Source organism: Electrophorus electricus, chromosome 17 (genome assembly GCF_013358815.1).
Source record: "Electrophorus electricus isolate fEleEle1 chromosome 17, fEleEle1.pri, whole genome shotgun sequence".
In the NCBI taxonomy this organism is placed as follows: Eukaryota; Metazoa; Chordata; class Actinopteri; order Gymnotiformes; family Gymnotidae; genus Electrophorus; species Electrophorus electricus.
The window spans coordinates 14152268-14170506 of NC_049551.1; the positions used below are offsets into that span (position 1 = coordinate 14152268).

Below are 18239 nucleotides of genomic sequence, written 5' to 3' on the forward strand. Positions count from 1 at the left end.
AATTGGCCCAAAATTCATTTGTCATATGTAGAGGAATACAATCAGTTCTGAAAGGTATAAAGATGAATTTCTTGACTCGGTCTGCTGTTTCTAACTCTGCCCAGAAAGCCTGATAAGTCAGTCCAACTAGTCCATGATGGAGTATGTCATTAATTATTATGGCGCAGGTCAATGTGCACATAATGCAAATGGAAGATTGTCGGGGACAGTGATTGCCACTGTTCAGACGTGATAGAGCAAATTCAGATTACAACTCAACAACAATCCCAATTACAACAATCCCTAAACATCACTATGCAGTGATGTTTCCAGAAAGCACATATACTGACGTACTCGTTAAAAAATAAGTCCTGGATAAGAGCATCTGCCTAATGTTAGAAATGTAAATGTAAACTATGCCCATAACATAGAAACCGCCTTTGAATAACCAGGACAAAGAATGGTTTAACGAACCTAAGTGTTATTAAATTACCTTTCATTGACATATATACCTTCTAAAGGGTATGTTAACCTTTATGTTAAGCAAGACTGTTAATTATGGAGATACTCAATAATTAGCAGCTTTTTGCACTTTCATCAGGAGTTATTATTTTTCTGCCCATAAAATAGGTCAGTTGTTGGCACCTTTTGCGCACCACATATTTAATCTCTTTTTAAACACCTGTTGTTAAAAGTCCAAAATGTGATTTAGAACAACAGAGTGATTATTAATTATAAAGCAGGGTTTAGAGGTCTGCTAAACCTCTGTGTATATTGTTGTTTCTAGTCTCAAGTTTCTTGATATTGTTCTCAAAACCTGTCTGCCAAAGGTCACCACTGGCCTTCATTTTGGCATTCTTATATTTTCCTCATGCAGCAGATTTAAACAACAGTCATAGCATTGGGCAAAAGCCCCACTGGTGAACAGTGCTAGAGGTTAATCATCTCAGATCTTATCCTGAAGTTCTGATATCACTGCCTCTATCTGTAGGCACAAGGATTATTAATCACAAGATCCTTTAAGATCCTTCGGTGCAAAATGTTTAGATGTTTTTATATTAGGCTTGGTAAATATTTTAGAGATGACTTTTAAAAAAGATATAAAAAATAAGTCCCTTTCTCAGTCCACTCATGCAACTCGCGGGAAATGTCCTAATAATTTTGACTATTGAGGCTGCTTGGAACACGAGACCTCATATTGAGTTAACCTGCTTAAAGCCGGAGTAGAGCGCGCTGGTGGGCCAAAGGTGGCGTCGAAGCTGGCGTTCAAGTGTGAGGTGACTTTTTCTTAACACGGTTTTGGATGAAGGTGTCGTTAATACAAAGCCACGGTAGGGGGGGGTGGGGGCAGAAAACTCGCCATTTTCAGCCGGTAGTGGCGTGGCACGCCGCGTTGATGAAAGACGGAGAGGGTGTGTGAGGATCCCGCTGCAGCTTTCTTCTGCACTGTGGTGAGGAGCAGTAGGAATGGACCAACTCCTCCAACATCTGTCGTTCAATAAAGGATTGTGCGGGCGGCAGAACTTTGTTGCAGACCACTTTGAAGTGTCAGCGACAGACACTTTGTGAAGGATGACAAGGTGCAAGCACACCTCAGAGACGGAAATATAGGTGCTTTGAAATGACAGGCGCACTCAATAGCTACTGCAATGAAGCTCATTAGCCAAGCAAGCCAATTAAATTGGGAGCGAAAAAAACACCTGTGTATACATCATTATGGTAATTACCTTTGGATAATGATTAATCTACAGCAGAATGCTTTCCACCGAAAAGAATGACTAATTTATCAACATTATTAAAAATATGGCATGACAGCTAGGGAGATATATATTACTGAGATTTTAGGATATCAGTGAGAGCTGTGTGAAAAAAGGACAGATTTACACCGCTGTGGTTGGTCCACAAGGACTTTAGAGTCAAAATGTCACAGGCACATTTTTCATTTGGCTTATTCCCTTAGGTCTCACATTAATTGCAGAAGGCAAATAGCTAGACCAATCATGTGTGTGTCTATCATTTTAAAGGTCTGTGCTGGGACAAGAGGGCAAAGTCATTAGCCCACATTTTTCTTTTTTTCTTCTGAGTCTGGACCAGACCCAGAGCCACTGGCTTCCCCCGGACTGTCTGGGAAATCGAATTAGAGGGTTCGGTGATTCAGACAACCACGCAATGCCATTGCATTCAATTTATAGTACTTTATCAGGTATGATACTAGCATACTATTGATAGTCTAACACTATGGCATTATAGGCTATGCATTGCCTTTATGCTTGAGAATCTGGACTTAAATTACATTTCTTTACTGTAATATAGAGTTGGAAGTCCTCAGAAAGTCAGTCACCGCTTTCACAGTCCCAACAGACACTTTCTGCTGAACAGAATAATGAACAAGAAATAACTCTACCTTTCCTTGACGGCGCGTGTTTAAGAGCAGTGTGTGTATTTCTGCAGCACGGGCCTGGCACTTCGATCTTGGAAGACGCGAGAGTTTCTTTGAGAATGGTGTGGTGGCGTGATGATCCAGGCAGGAAACGTCAAGCCTACCTCACGCCATATCATCAGCACCTTCGCCCTCCTCTAATGACCTGGCCACGCTTTATCTGGGCTGCGCGTATATGTGTCTAAAGAGGCTGTGCGCACCCACGCCCATTACCACAGAAATGACTCTGAATGGGAGCTACGCTCAGGGAGACACTCCGGCCCAGAAAGCTATGGAAAAAAAAAACCAAACACGTCTTTGTTTTCTTGTTGCTTTCTTTTTTTTCCTGCTCATTAGCTCATTTTATGTACAGCAAAGGAAAAACAACATTGGTTACAGTCAGAGACAAGAAGAAAGAAAACATTTTCATAATTGGATGACTGTTATGTATCTTTTTACTGCTGGAGCAGAATAGTTCATGACGAATAGATTGATGTTTGTACGGTAATAAGTTCATTACACACGATACCAAAAACAAAAGGGACAAAATAATCTACTGTTAGAAAGATAAAGGTGTTTGTTGTCTGCTTCCAGTGAATTGGGGAAGGCAAATGGTAGCTTAAACTATCCAGCCCAAGCTAAGCGGACTGGTTACACCCTGGCGGATAAAGTGCACGGTGCTCGCAGTGAACGTTTTGAATGAAGTTCACTTTGGGGGACATTCATATTTATTACTACCACTGCGGGATGCCGAACACAGACTTCAAACATATCACGCACAGAGTGCCTTGTGTATCATGATCTCATCAGAAGTGCGCAGCTAGAGAAGTCAAATCTACATACTTTTGATTTAATTTGCAGGTGGATCTTATCAGGAAGCCCCTGGTTTTGCAGTTCCTTTGACTTCAAATTCGGGGGCCGTGTTGAAGACTAAAAGCTGCTTACTGAAGTTTGTTTTCTCTTCCCATTGTATGCAATTCTACCCTTTGACCAAATATACCCTCCATTTTAATTATGACCTTTATTTTTAGTGACTACAATTGTGTCATCCCCCCCCCATCATCAATATAAATATCTCCTCATTACAAATAATAGGTTAGGAATAATAGCACACTGTCACTACAGGCTGAGCTGTATAGTTGAATCTCAAGTGCCCTGTTAAATAAGAGATTCAGCCTCTCTGAAATATCTCTCTGGATTGGAGCAAATTTAAGATTCCATCACGACTGCCCTTATGCAAAGGCAGAAAAGGTCTTGGAAGTGTGCGCAGCAGTCATTTACTCACCATTCCCCACACATAAGCTACATCCAGGGGCAGCTCCCGAGCACTCTAGACAACGAGCAAGTCAAGAATGTGCTGATTAAGGCTTTCCCCAATAGATGCGGTTACAGAGTGTGTGACTCGACTTTCAATTAGGATGGCAATGCAAGGTGAGCGGCCCTTTTAAAGAGTTACAGTGGCCCCTGCTGCACAAACACCCTGCCCCCTATCCAGATGCGTCATCTTTTTGAAATCCATTTAGTTTCACGACAAGATCCACCATGGTTGAGCCAACCTTTAAAAGCCAAGATGATAGATTAAAACCATGCCATAATATCTAATTCATATGGGAATGTTATGAAGGTTCATGAAATATCCCTAATGTCCTCTTGGGGATTTAATATCTGAATGCTGAAATGTATCATCCCAAGTCATTAAGTCCCTAATGCAACTCAAATGCTGAACTGGGGGACTGATTGAGTAGAACTTCTCTAGTATGATGTTCTAATGAAACAATGAAATCCAGCTTTGAATCCAAAATTGGTACTCAATATGGATGAATCCTTGATAATGCATGATCTGACATTACTATGCATTATGCATGTTTACTGTCTATTAGAGCAGTATCCATGAACTATTCATGGCATGGCATTAATAAGAGAGTACAGCACAGGGTGAATTCTGCCTTTGTCCTCCACAGACATTTTTTGTTGTTGTTGTTGTCTGTTCACAGCAAATGACTGGAACAGAGAGTTAATTTCATGGCTTTACTGACCACGTAACCTTTTCCACACGCATTCTATGAACAGTTATGTTATAACCAAGCCTGATTGACTGATTAATTCTGTTTGCTGCTAAAAGGAGGCACTTGGCACTCTTACCGAACAGTGTCACATGGATGGTCCAGGCCTTGTGTCTACAGGCACACTTAGAACAGTGGCCTTAAGCACATGTCTGTCTTAGCATGAAAGAAGCTATCAAAAAAGCAGAAGAAAAGTCCCATCACTCCACCCATCACCTGGAGATGAAATCACAGTACACTTGCACGCAATGCAGGATTTACAAGCTCCAGTGTAAACGACACGCCATAAGCCAAAATTGGAGAAAAAAAATCGCTTATCTGGATTCACTAGACACACGTGTTCGATTTCACACTGGTCTGTTTAGAGAGTTCACATTAGGCAGGATATTCCATACGCAGATCACACACACTCCTTCCGCCGACATGTAAACATGAGCCCGGTGTTGCCGAGCTCGGGATGGGGTGTCAGAGGAGCCGCTTCTTCAAGCATGCAATCCGTGTTTTAACAATCTCGCAGGGTGCATTCAGACGCTGTCGCTTTCCAGGAACAGCGAAGCCAAACCTGGAAAAGTCAGGCCAATTTACAATAGTGTGAATGGACCGTTACGAGCAGGGGCCCATCGAACGTGATTTGGGATGTAGCCCTGGTAAGGCTGGAAAGGTGATGTTTGCTTGTTCGGGCCTCGCTCTTCTCTGAGGTCCTGGTGTTTGGGTGAGGGTTTTCTCTGTAGGCCAGGGAGGACCGTGGTTGATGTCCACAGTCACTTTTGTGCTTTGAATTACAGTTGAGTTACACAAGGCCGAGAATTTGGTTCCTCATAAAAAATTTATACAGCCCTCAAGGTTTTCCCAGTTCAACGTGATGGAGAAAAGGAATTGAGAGAGGAAAGTCAAACAGAGAATCAGTGGCAACTGTGAGGATGGAATCCTGATTGTCATGAAACAATGTTTAGGTTACCACATGCTGGCTTTGAATAAAAGTCTCTCTGCGGGGTAACTTACAAAATGCGATGTTCATTAAAAAATACAGGCGCATGTCACCGTCTGAATGGAAGGGGCCGAATTCCTCAGGCGTCGCTGTCAGGAGGGGGCGGGGCCATCGCACGGCACAGTAGGTCTTCCTCTTTCCTTGTGTTCATGGCTAGGTGCTGGCTACAGCACTTACCGCTCGCGCCCTGTCACCCCCTCTGGCTCCCCTCGCGCTTCACTCTCAGACGTGTGTCTGCATGCGCTTGTGCATGGGGCGCATCCCCTCCGAGCCCTGCGAGGACGCCTGTGAGCGCTGAGAAGAGGATGAGGAGGCCGAAGCCTTGCTGGCCTTGTCAAACGGCGCGCAGCCGTCCTGGCGGCCGAACGCCCCACCGCTGCCCTCGCCCTGGGCTTCGGTGAAGGAGACGGAGTCTCCAAGTGGCCCACCTCCTCGCTGAAGCTCGCGTTCGCAAAGCTCGATGGAGCTGCCGCCTGTGCCCAGCACGAAGCGCCCACTGTAGTCGTAGAGGCGGTGGCTGGGGCCAGCGCCCAGGGTGGAGTAGAGGTTGGTGAAAGACATACCCGTGGGCACCCGCTGCTTGCCCAGCGTTGCTGTGCCTGGGTTGCGTGCCTCCACGCTCTGACCCGCCGCCATGGCCACAGAGGGCGCCGCATGTTCCTTAAAGGTGTTGACGCTGTAGTAGCCATTGGTTGGGTCCTGTGGCAATGGAAAGAGGAGCAAAGACATAAGCCTCAGAGAGAGCATCAATGCCAAAGACGCCAATAGATCATTGAGTAGTTACAAGCCGTGTCTGCAGCTATTGAGCTGGTTCAGGATGCACTGGTTTTGTTTTTCTTAATCACAGTCTAATTCTAATTAACGACACCATTCACATTAACATCATCTGGCCAGACAATTACATACAGCGTAATCTTATTACAACAGGTCTGGCTGCTGTTGTGCAAAAAAAAAAAAAAAAAAAACTGTGTGAAAGCATTTTTTTTTTGTCTCATGTTTATCCACACTCAAAGCCAAGGTCAAGTTCAATTATAGTCAGCATGACATAAAAATTAGGGAACAGACTGATAAGTGCTCCATGTTAAGAAGATTACATGGTTTAGTAGTGTGAAATAGTCATCTCCAGCATAAACAGTCAAATCCTGTTATCAGCTAATTAAATGGGCCTTGATGATTTGTGTTCGCATTAGCATATGTAAAATAATCTCTTCAAAAAACTCACTGTTTATTTTTGGTGTGTGTACATATATATATATATATATATATATATATATATATATATATATATATATATATATATATATGTATATATATATATATAAATATTATATATATATATATATATATATATAATATATATATATATATATATATATATATATATATATATATATATATATATATATATATATATATATATATATAAAAAACGATATTGGCGATTACAGGGAAAAAAAAGTAACTGTGGTTTCATCTACACCTTTATACCAGAAGTATGAACATGACCCTATAGGGGCTGACACTTACAAGACCTGTTAAGAATATACAGTTGGGCATATGAAGGTGATTCTAGATTCTAGCAAGTCAGGCCTAGATGACAAATTCCAGATAACCAGAGATATAGAGTATAATAGGCCAAAAAAGTAATATTTCCCTAGACCTAGACCAAAAACATTCCCTAGACCTGTCTGGAATGTGATATAAGTAAAAGTGGAAGTACTTGAATTAATTTTTTAGATATTATTATTCCAGCTAAGTGCAAATGTAGTCTGTCAAATCTGTCATCCAAACCCTGGGGCAAAATGGTAATGAAATGGACACATATCAATATTAATCTTTTCGTTAAACAGACTGCACATACATGGGGCAAAAATGACCCCATTACTTTCCAGTAACCAAAACCTATAATAAAATATGGCATCGGGTAGATTTAACTGCTTATAGCCAGTCACGGTAAGAGCCTGTTCATTCAAAAGGTAACTTTAATCACTCCAAAAAATTCTCTGAAAACAACCAAACACAGGTATTGTTTAAAATGCTGAGGTGGCTGGCAGCTGTTAGCCTTCTCCTAGGCCTCCATTATAAATTATGTGCCTCTACAATTTTTCGATAATTGAATTTTGGATGAGTTTGATAAAGAACAGTCTGGCAAGGGTCCTTAATAAAGACGGACGAATGTGAGTGAGTTCTCCTGGCTGTGCCCGGAAGCCTGTGCCAGTCACCTTAATGTGCTGGAACTCTTGTTCTTCTTCTTGAAGCACCTCCAGCTGCTTCAGAACGGACTCCTGCTGGAACTCACCGCGCTCCATCTCCGGAGGGAGAGACAGGGACAGGGTGGGAGGGGAGGAGAGAGACAAATCGAGAAGGAGAGAGTGTGAGGGAGAGAGATAAAGAGTGCAACAGCTACAGAGCAGCATACCGCAGTAGTACCGATGCCTGTTTCAAAGCGTACAGAATACATATGGTGTGCGTGGTTCCTGAAACAGCACCAGACCACCACACGTACAGGTCTGCTCTGGTCCGGTTTGACTGGCGGACGGAGACCTGCACTGGCAGGACTCACCATCATTTGCTTCATGTTCGTGTGCTCGTCCTGCTCCCGAGTTGCGTTGTGGTCCTTGTGAACAATCTCCACCCGAATGTCATTTTTTGCAGAGACCACCCCTTTGAGACCTGTGAGACATAGCGCTGATTAGCTGGGCCCACAGATTCAGATTCTGTGGAGCTTCAAAAGAGCTGGCCTGCTCTCCTCCCTCTGAGCCGGTCTCGACTGTCCCTGTGCTCTAGTCAGATCACAGCACTCTACTTAGTCTATCAAAGAAACGGGCACTGGCGGTTTTCTCAGAGTCGTGCCGCTAATTTGAAAAAGAGGGAGTTAAAAAGGAAAGAAGAAGAGAAAGGACGTGTCAGAGGACTAGCCGTGTCTTTCATTCAGCCGTAATTGTGCTCGGGAGTTCTCTCTGTCAGGCATGTAACTGCACAGACAGGTGAGCAGGTGCATCTGGGTAGTTGCACACACATGCATCATGCAAACCAGAAAGGAACGTTTGGGGAAAAAAACTTAATGCTGGCTTGTCAAGCCTGCCAGGAGCAAATACAGCCAACATCGGAAAAAAAAGCCACGTTGCATGAAAATGTCTATCACGGGCGAATTTATGTGGAGATAATGTGTGAAAGTTTGATAAATGCAACTTAAAAACCATAAAAGGCAACATTGTTGGAATAATCACAATCACAGAAAGACCAAAATGTTGGTTCTGGCGATCTGACATAATGAATTAAACAGCTTTTGGGATGCAGGGTTGAAAGTAAGCCTTGGAACTTGAGGTTCGCGTCATCTGACATGCGAGACAAAAGTGATAATTGGAATCCCCCCCCCCAAAAAGACACTGTTATATTCATTTAAGAGTACTATCTGTTTTCATGGTGTTATAGAACACAGACCGCTCCGAATACTGTGTCACCATGCCCTGTGGAGTTAGCTTAAAACTCTGATCGTCTCCGAGGACGTGTTCTAAACTCAAGGTGAGGAGCTACTCCAGTGTTATTTTATTCCTTGCCCATTTATCAGTGCCGGAGAGAGTAAGAGAGGACGTGCAAGAGAGAGAGAGAGAGAGAGAGCGAGCAGCAGAGCTTGTGTACTTACTCCTCTGGAGACGAGCACAGCAGAAGGCCCCCAGGGTCCCCATGAGGACCACGAGAGCCAGGAAAGCTCCCACTGCAACCCCAATGATGACGGCCAATCGCAGGGACCCTGTAGAGAACACAGAGTCAGCGGGGGGTTGGGGAGCGGTGCGGTGATCACAGCCACCATGGTAGGAAAAAAAAAAAACCTGCATGCAATCTAGTCCACATGTCCATTTGTCACACGGGAAGATGTAATAAAGCCAGGTGAGAAGCCCTCCTGTGCATCTCGGCGCTGCACAGCGCTACAGGGAGAGCTGGCAAACTGACCCCTTTGAATAAGCCCTCTTTGCTCCTTGGGAGGCAGATCTAATAAATGAAAATGGGGCATCGGTTGAATGAGAAATCACCATCTAATTCCACATAAATATTTCAAAGGGCTCATAAATGCAAGTAAAAGTGATTTAGGGCAATTTAAATTAGATTACAAATTTAGACGTTAGTTCTGAACATCTAAATGCCATTATGGAATTTTGCAGACTTAAATTGTTGACATTTACCCAAGTAAAGGAGCTTATCAGGGACTCACTGACCTTATGCTTGAAATAATCAAGGCAGCCCTTTTAATCACTCTTAAGACAGGGATAAACCAGACTTCACATTCACACACACACATATACACACGTACATACGCACACACACATGTACCAACACACACACGCATACAGCCATACACACATGCGCCCTTGGGCCCGTGAGCATAAAACACAGAACTCCAACCTTGTTCCTTGAGACGGATTATCTCGGTGTCAGAGCCAAAGCTGTTCCATGCCGTGCAGTTGTAGATGGTCTGAAAGTCGGCGGGCACGATGTTGCTCATGGTCAGCGTGGAGATGACTCCCTCCTCTGTACTCACCGTCTCCACAGTGTACCTCCCAGACGTTCCTGACTCTAGCACCGTCTCCTTCCAGGACCAGGCCTTCAAGAAAGTGGAAGGGAATTTTTGGGCTGTGCTGGTCTATAAGAAAAACAATCATCGTCCCTATTCCCTTGGCTCCTCATACAGATGATATGAGGTCCTGGATGAATGCAAACAGCACAGAGGCATAAAACCAGTTTCTAATACACACACACACACACACACACACCCTTAACAGTACTCTAGAGGTACAAAAGAGTGCGGGACAGACATTTCTTTTAGGCACCATTAGTCGAGGGCCATAAAGTTAGCCATGCTTCATAGAATTGTATGTCATATATCATTGCCTATTATTTCCCCTTATTCTGCAGGGCACTGCCCAGCATTCCATATTGGAGGAACTTAGCAAAGGTTTCGTGACGGTGGTGGAGGCTCTTCCTGCTGCAGGCTGGCTGATACTGGGGAGGAGATCCATCTGAACATGAGTACAGACCTCCTGGCTACTGGCCCACCGCTCTATCAATGGCCCATGTTACAGAAGAGAGCCGTTTGTGGCGCAACACAGAGCCAGAGAGAGTGGCAGAGAGGGAGGAGAGGAGCACTTACGATGCGATCCGGAGGTGGCGTGCTGCGGATGAAACACTGGATCTGGCCCTTTTCTCCATACAGGGCTTGCTGGGTCTGGGTGCTGGAGATAGTCGGGGGGCCTGAAAGCACGTGCGACGATCAGTCAGCAAAGTTGGCTCAGATCTGATCTCCGCACACTGCCACACACTCCCACGGGCCCAACACCCTTTCACCCTAACACTCCACTGCCCCACCCTAGCACAACCCACCACCCCGCGGGCCCAACGCCACACCAGCCCCACCACCTACTGCCCCAAGACACCCCACAGTCCCAACACCCCATAGTGCCATGCACTATGGTAGCAAAAGCCAGCCCTCTGCAACGGCCTTTTTATATAAATAAAATGGTGGTTTTAAACTGGTTTTGGTTATTTTAAGATGAGGCCCAGTCTTGTGTCAGTTATTTATTTTTTGAAATGTGTAAATCGCACACAGGAGAGAGATAATGGTGGCAATGATAAGAGCTCAGAATGGCCTTGGCCAGGCACCATTCGAAGGATTGAGGGGTTTTTCCCCTTTACTTTAACCTTTACAAAGCGGGGATGACAGTACCTCCACTCAAGAAACATAATCTCATGAGCTCTCCGCTCTGTGCAAATTCAGGCACCGTTCCCCAGTCCCTTGTTTATAATGTGGATGAAGACTCTTACTTGAAATGATCACAAATGCACAATCACAACAAAGACGTGCATCTTCGTTTCGCCTCTTCCCCGGCAGCAGCTTATTATGTGACCCAAAAAGAAAAACGGATTCTCATTTAACCCGGAAGGCTGAGGTCTCCACGCTGGTCACAGTCCTACCAGTGAAAGCCCGGAACAGCCTGCTATGCTCTCCTGCCCGCTGCAATTTTGCCTCTCCAGAACACGGGGAACAATGTTCGCTTGTCCCCCTCTTAATTACGCATGGCCACAAAGATGCGGATTGGGAAGGGGGAGAGTGTGATAACATCCCACGGCTTTTCAGATAAAGTCCTCCGGGAGAGCCAAACCAATCTGACAGGGGACGGTGGCTGTAAATGAGCACTATAATTAGACAACTTTATCTTACGGCCCCAGCCCTGGCGTGGCCTCTGAACAGGGGAGGGCGAGAGACAGGGAGGCTGTAGAGATTTGTCCGCGCGAATAAGAGGAAAAGGAGGACACAGATCCGGAATCCCAACCATGCGGATATGCACCCCCCCACCCCCCACCCCTTCCCTGTTTCTGGTGCCATGACCCACTAGAACTAATGTTAATTACATGGTCTTTCTGGACTGGGGTTGAATGGGCTGAACAGGGGAGCCTGCTTTCTGAGTGGTTTTTTTTTACTCTTAATACTGCTGGATAATAACTACAGCAGTGAAAACAAAACCACAGATCTGGTGCAGGATCACAGTTCCTTCGTTGTTTTATTGGAATCATTTAGTACGGATGCAGTAATTATCTATACTGTTTTTCATGAGTGGGTATAAAAGGAACTAATTTGGTTATTTGATTAATTTTTCATTATTAGAACTATAATCATATTTTCTTTGCATCCAGATAATCCCTTGGATGTGGGCTATTTAAGCATTAATGTGTCCCTCCGCTCGGCTCTGTATAAAAACTCCATGCAAATATTTGATGAGAGTAATGTTTTCAAAATGACATTAGATACAGTCAAAGAAGCGCGGGCTGTAGCGTTTCGGTACTGTGTCCCCCCCCCAGAGTCACTGGGCAGCAGCCCAGACGGTTGCAGAGACAGTGCCCAGGGAAAGCAATGCAGATGAAGAATTCATACAGCATTAAAGGGACTTATTGCCTCGCCGAAGATGGATTGTGTTACTGCAGTGGCTTAAGGGTGTCAGGCTTTCCATCAGAACAGACAGAATGCATGCCCTGCACGCCTCCTCTCTACTGGTAGCTCGAATAAGTACAGAGAATAAAAGTATGGCATAAGAAATGCTTTCCTTCTTCCACTTGTTAGTATTTGATGCATTTGATAGTATTTTTTAGTATTTGTTTGCATGTTGCCACATGAATTTTATGATTCGGTCACCAAAAGACAATTTCTCCTAAACGGAGGGGTCAGTCAATACATTGAAATCAACTGGACAACCCGGTATATTCCTCAAGGTTCACTGCATAAATACATATGAATCTTGTTTAGGATACATTGATTACTTCGAACAAAATATTTTATTTAACCCAGGCTAAAGGTACCAAAATGTTTAAGCTAAAGCACTATCTGAAAACATCAAGCAAGGCCTAGTGCAGTTTGACTGTAAGAGTACTGGTTAAATAAGTGTTTATGTCAAAGGTGATGTTTTCTAGCAAGCCTATCAAAAAGACCAGTAGACTGCTTCTGGCCTTCGATGACCTCATCTCCCGGTTGCCAGACTAAAATTAGCATGTCATTTTTGAATCGCATAAGGCGTCGATTATGGAATTATGCTCTTGCTGCACTGGCCAATGAACACTCAACACTTTAGTGACCACCTGGGATGAGTTCAAGTGCGTTTACCGTTCACTGTAAGGGTTACTTCCTTCTCCCCAACTCCGACGCGGGGAACCACAGCTCGACACACATATTTCCCAGCGTCCTCTGGTTTCACTGCCTTCAGGGTCAGGGTGTTCTCATTGCTGAGCACCTGCACAAGAGCACGTTGTTTGAGTCACATCTTTGAGACTTTTTAAATATATTTCCTTTTAACTTGCTTGGTTACAGTATTAAGTGAAAATGGACAGATGCAGTGTGCTCTGTAAATGGGACACACATGTGCTGCATGTTTCCACAGTAACACGTGTATCTCCGAACTCTCCCATCTAATGACCACTGCAGTGATCTGCTTAATTACGCTTTAACAGTCAAACTCGGTTCCGTCCCACCATCATGCGTACCACTCCGTGGCCCCGTTTCATCCAAACAATGGTGAGGGAGGGATTCCCTGTCCATGCGCAGTTGAATATGGCGTCTGAGCCCAGGTCCACCTGCAGCGACTGGGGTTCGGCGGCTAGGCGGGGCCCAACTGCAGCGAGAGCAAAGCGCGAGGTCAGTCACTGAAACAGCCAGGCCACATCTACGCCAGTGCTAAAGCTATATCAGCATCACGCATCTATGTCACATCTACGTCAGGGCTGACGCTGTGCACAGAGATGGTGGAGAGGCAAAGTGATCTCACAGTAGACGTCCACGTTGCGGCTGACATTAGTGCTGCCCAGGGCGTTGGCCACCTCGCAGGACACGGGCTCGGTGAAGAAGGAGTGGTCCACCACCACCTCGTAGCTGTCTCCCACCACAGACCTGATCACGCTGCCCCCCTTCGCCCACCTAAGCGGCAACGAAACAATGATGCATCCGCACGCACGCGCACACACACAGAGCGAGAGAGAGAGGGAGGAAAGACAAGCTCCTGAGAACTCTGTGGATCAAAGGCTTTGTGGAAGATGCTTTTTCCCAACCCAATCACTGTGATCATCTCTTATTTACATGGTGTTCTGCAACCACAAAAGGGACATTCAGGATGTCTAATGTAATTTTCGAGACAGCATATACTTTCTTCCCCCCTCATTTGTGTTTTTTTTCCTTGCCATTGCCATCGACAGCACGCGTCTCCTGAAGGAAAGGAATCAAAGATCACATTACAAGATTCTCACATATTACCTCTGCAATTTATCTCCCTTTGATGCCCCTGCTGTTATGCAAAATATGCAAAATATATAAGTTGCCAGTGCAACCGCCAGCAGTAGGCTGGGTAGTGATGGGGAGTTCAGGCACACAGCCGATGGATGATTGGTTGTGTTTTATTAGGGACAAAAAACAATCTAGTGAAATGAAATTCGATTGTGTTTTTGATGTATGTTCAGACTGCAGTTTCAAACAACAGTCCGTTTCTGTACTGGTGCTGTCCAGTGGAGATGGATCCTCGATTAACTCGGAAAAGGAAGGAGAGTGAAAATAGTGAGCTAGTTTCACCTGAAGTAATAGTGTAGATGAGAAAAATGACAGCGTCAGTCTTAAGAGAACAAACACAAAAGACTTATTTTATTTTAAAATCAGGCTGATGGCAAAAATTTGTTTCATCCTTTATCCATATAAAAAATTCTATTTCATCATATCTACATAAGCTGTTTAGAATATTACTGCAAACCTTCGTATCACTGCTAAGAAAAAAGAAAATGTAGCTAACTGATTACTTGGATCTTTGACATTTAAATGTACTGCTGCCTTAGTGTAACTGAATCAAACCCAGAGCAGTATAAGAAATAAAAAAAAATATTCTTGCTCAAAGCCATAGCCGCTTTAAAAGGCTTCGGAAAATACACTCAAACTGTTAACAATAGGCCAATTTTCAATGTTTTCTGAAGCAAGAGGCTTCACACTGAAGAGTTGTGGCAAGCTGATCTCAAGAAAACAAGAAGAGAGGCAATACGTAAACATGGATTCATCTACATCACTAAATGCTGCACGGTGAGCGTGCCATCCAGCGGCGGCGCGACGGAGACGAGATGGGGTTGCTAACGCTGTGATTCAAAATTCAGTAATCTTTTAGTCTGCTCACTGAACCAGCATGGGCGTCTGGCGCGCGCGTCCTCTCTGCCGCGTGAATTATTCAGCGGTGCTCGTGCGTCTACGCGGGAAACGCCGCGACCAGAAGCGGCTGCCTCGGAAAGGAAATCGTTTGGCTTTTTGAGGTAGTGATGGTTCCTGATGAGTCCTGTCTGTCGCGGCATCTCCGTGCCCGGGAATGGGAATGGTGGGTGGCACCTACTGTCTCCGCTAGGACCCCTACACTTTCCCCCATGGGCTGAAACAAACAGCGTGACACAGGGAGGCTGACGCCCGCTGAAGGTGCACCTCGAATCCGTTCGTGTCAAAACCGTTGCACGCGCGCCCCAAACATGCATGACGGAGGAACAGGAGATGACAAATTCGCCTGCAAACAAAGCCTCCAGCGCCAGCGCCAACAGTAATGCATGGAGGAATCTGAAGTGTACTTTATTCGCTGGCAGAGACATAAAAACACACCTTGCCTTCCACCCTTGGGTCCTCTCCTCCATCACCCACACCTTCAACATGGATGAGGGAATCAACAGCAGAAAACCCATATGCTAGGACTGGTTTTCATTCACACAGTTCTCCAGACAAAATATTCTCCACTGGGTTCTGTCTTCTCTGTATAGAGAATCCAGCTGCATGGTTTGAGGGACCTTTTATTATTTTTGTGGTTGAGACTAAAGTGAACCTTCAGACAAAGTACCAACTTTATGGCCTGTCAGGAAAGAAACTCTTGGCCAGATGCATTTGTAGTTGGGCACTTTCCCTGCCCTCCATTCCGAATTCCTTCCTGGTATGTGCTGTTCCTCACTCCCGGAGCAGCGCTGATCCAAGCCTTTGCTTTTCTCTTTAGAACTTAAGCCGCATCTCCAACATGAAGCTAAAAAATTCCATTCCAACTTGCTGTTGGTTTCACATGAGGACGGAACGCCTCACGCAAATGCTATCATGATGAGAGCCATTAATCTCAGCCAGTGCGGCAGAGCAACAGCAAAGAGGACCGCGTAATTTCTTAGAATCAAGATCATATTTTAGTAATGCCCTTGTAAACAGGACAGTAATGGCTTCTGCTGTGACTGCTTCCCTACACGAGGGGCCTAATGCGCACGCCAAGCTGTGTCTCAAAAAACAACTCGTCCCTTAAATGAATGCAAATATTCATGTAAACAAAAATGTGCATGAATATGATATTGGGTAGTGAACAAAATCCTTCCTCTTGTTTTCCTTTCCACAGTCTAATCCCCTTTGAACATGAGTATAATGCCCCAGAGGCTTTCTCCTGCCATCAATAATTAATTTTTTCTTATTGTCATAATTAAATGGGTGGGGGTGGGGGGTGGAGTGGGTGGAGAGAGGGCGGATCAGTTTTATTAACACTGCTCTTGTGCAGCATGCAAATGTGAAGCCGCGCCAACTGTATGCACCCCGTGCTCTAGATCAGCACGGAGCAGAGAGGAGGCCCTGTCCAGCCGCAGGTGACCAGAGGGAAGCAGCCTTGCGGGACGTAGGCAGTCAGGCTAGGGAGAGTCCCGCAGGCCGACATGTCACCCCTGCTTCTCTTTCATTAATAATCAATAACTGCATTGGAAGGGAGAGAGGGAGCTATGAGTTCCTGGGGGGGGGGGGGGTTGAGGCTGTTCTCCTGTTTTAAATGGATCCTGGCTCTGATACCACTGCTTATGATGAAAGAGGAAATGCGTGCTCCCTGGCAAAAATGGTGGAAGACAAAATGTGTGCAGTGAAGGCACTGATAAAAGGTAGTGTAGGAGAGCAAGAGACAGCGAGCGAGAGAGAGAGAGAGAGAGAGAGAGAGAGAGAGAGAGAGAGAGAGAGAGAGACAGCGCACAGATAGTGAGAAAGAGTGAGAGAGAATCCTTGATCACATACCTTACATACCTAGGTGTGTGTGTGTGTGTGTGTGTGTGTGTGTGTGTGTCTGTGTGTGTGAATATACATCTGTGTGCACTCACCTGTAATGAGTGACAGGTGGATTAGCCTTGGCAGAGCAGTGGAACCTGACCAGATTGCCTTCCAAAATAGGCTGTGGCTCCACTGAGAGATTCACCAAAGGGAGGTCTGCATGAGACAGAGGACCATGTCAGCGTTGAGCAACCCCAGCACACAGACAGACAGACACACACACACACACACACACACACACACACACAAAAACAAGCACATCCCCTCTCTCACACACAACTGCTAATGAAACATTCATCAGAAATGTTCTTTGGAGGTAAAAGAACAAAACCTAACAAGTCATTTAAAAAACAGAAATGGCTTGATAATTAATTTTCTCTGTAATAGGAGCTACTCTGCATTAAGATTAACTGGACTTGTTCCTTGCCTGCTAATTGCCAAATTAGAATTTAAATAACTTTTAAAGCCCCTGTGATTAAAGAGAGTGCTTGCTGAAAGTAACAAACACATTGATTATACAATGTAAACAAATGGTGTCTAAATGTACCTGAATCAGGCGAGATATTCAACTGTCAGAACTTTTTCTGATGGCTTTCACAGAAATGAACCAGACCTTAACTAACATTAGCTTGGGACAAGAACATCCAAGCGGAGTGGAAAATGGACAAAGGGGGTATAATGTCTCTATAAATCTTGTTCAAAATTTTGGTGAAGGCTAATGAACGACTAAGTGAAAGGCATGCCTAAGGTGTTTTTTGATAGTGTGGGTCTCCATGTGAGAGGATAAGGCCCACCTGCTAAAGCTATTGAGCTGTCCTTCTGAAACACAGTGAGGTGACTTTAATCATAACCTTCAGACACAACAAAGCAGAGACCCACGGTGAAAGATGAGAACTACCGAAACATTATCATGAAACAGGCAGCGCACCGGTTATTCACAGACCCCACACCAGACTCCATATCTGATCCTACATCAGATGGCCACAGAGGATTCTTTATTCAAGCTTTACTGCCTTTTTTTCTTGCCGATAAAGCTTCTGTTCATTTACCGATTCAGTCAGAGTGATGGTGTCAGACGAGGCCTCTCCACCTGTGGAGCACCTGCCGCAATCACTCAACACTGAAGAGATGAGGGTTGTTGGACAGGCCTGAACAACTCATCACTTTATTAGGCACATCTGCTCT

At 44.9% G+C, this 18239-nt stretch overlaps 1 protein-coding gene across 1 annotated transcript in view; it reads right to left on the reverse strand.

Moving 5' to 3' along the window:
- Positions 1 to 2732: 2732 nt before the first annotated feature.
- The window catches only part of kirrel3a (kirre like nephrin family adhesion molecule 3a), a 102131-nt gene continuing 86624 nt past the window's right edge, over positions 2733 to 18239 (reverse strand). Inside the window, exons 6-15 of the mRNA XM_027015469.2 lie at positions 17105 to 17210; positions 13759 to 13907; positions 13478 to 13605; positions 13101 to 13227; positions 10599 to 10699; positions 9854 to 10052; positions 9096 to 9203; positions 8013 to 8122; positions 7672 to 7758; positions 2733 to 6148 (exon numbers count right to left, since the gene is read on the reverse strand). Of these exons, the coding sequence (XP_026871270.2) occupies positions 5672 to 6148; positions 7672 to 7758; positions 8013 to 8122; positions 9096 to 9203; positions 9854 to 10052; positions 10599 to 10699; positions 13101 to 13227; positions 13478 to 13605; positions 13759 to 13907; positions 17105 to 17210 (1592 nt within the window). The 3' untranslated portion in view covers positions 2733 to 5671. The remainder of the gene's footprint in view (positions 6149 to 7671; positions 7759 to 8012; positions 8123 to 9095; positions 9204 to 9853; positions 10053 to 10598; positions 10700 to 13100; positions 13228 to 13477; positions 13606 to 13758; positions 13908 to 17104; positions 17211 to 18239) is intronic.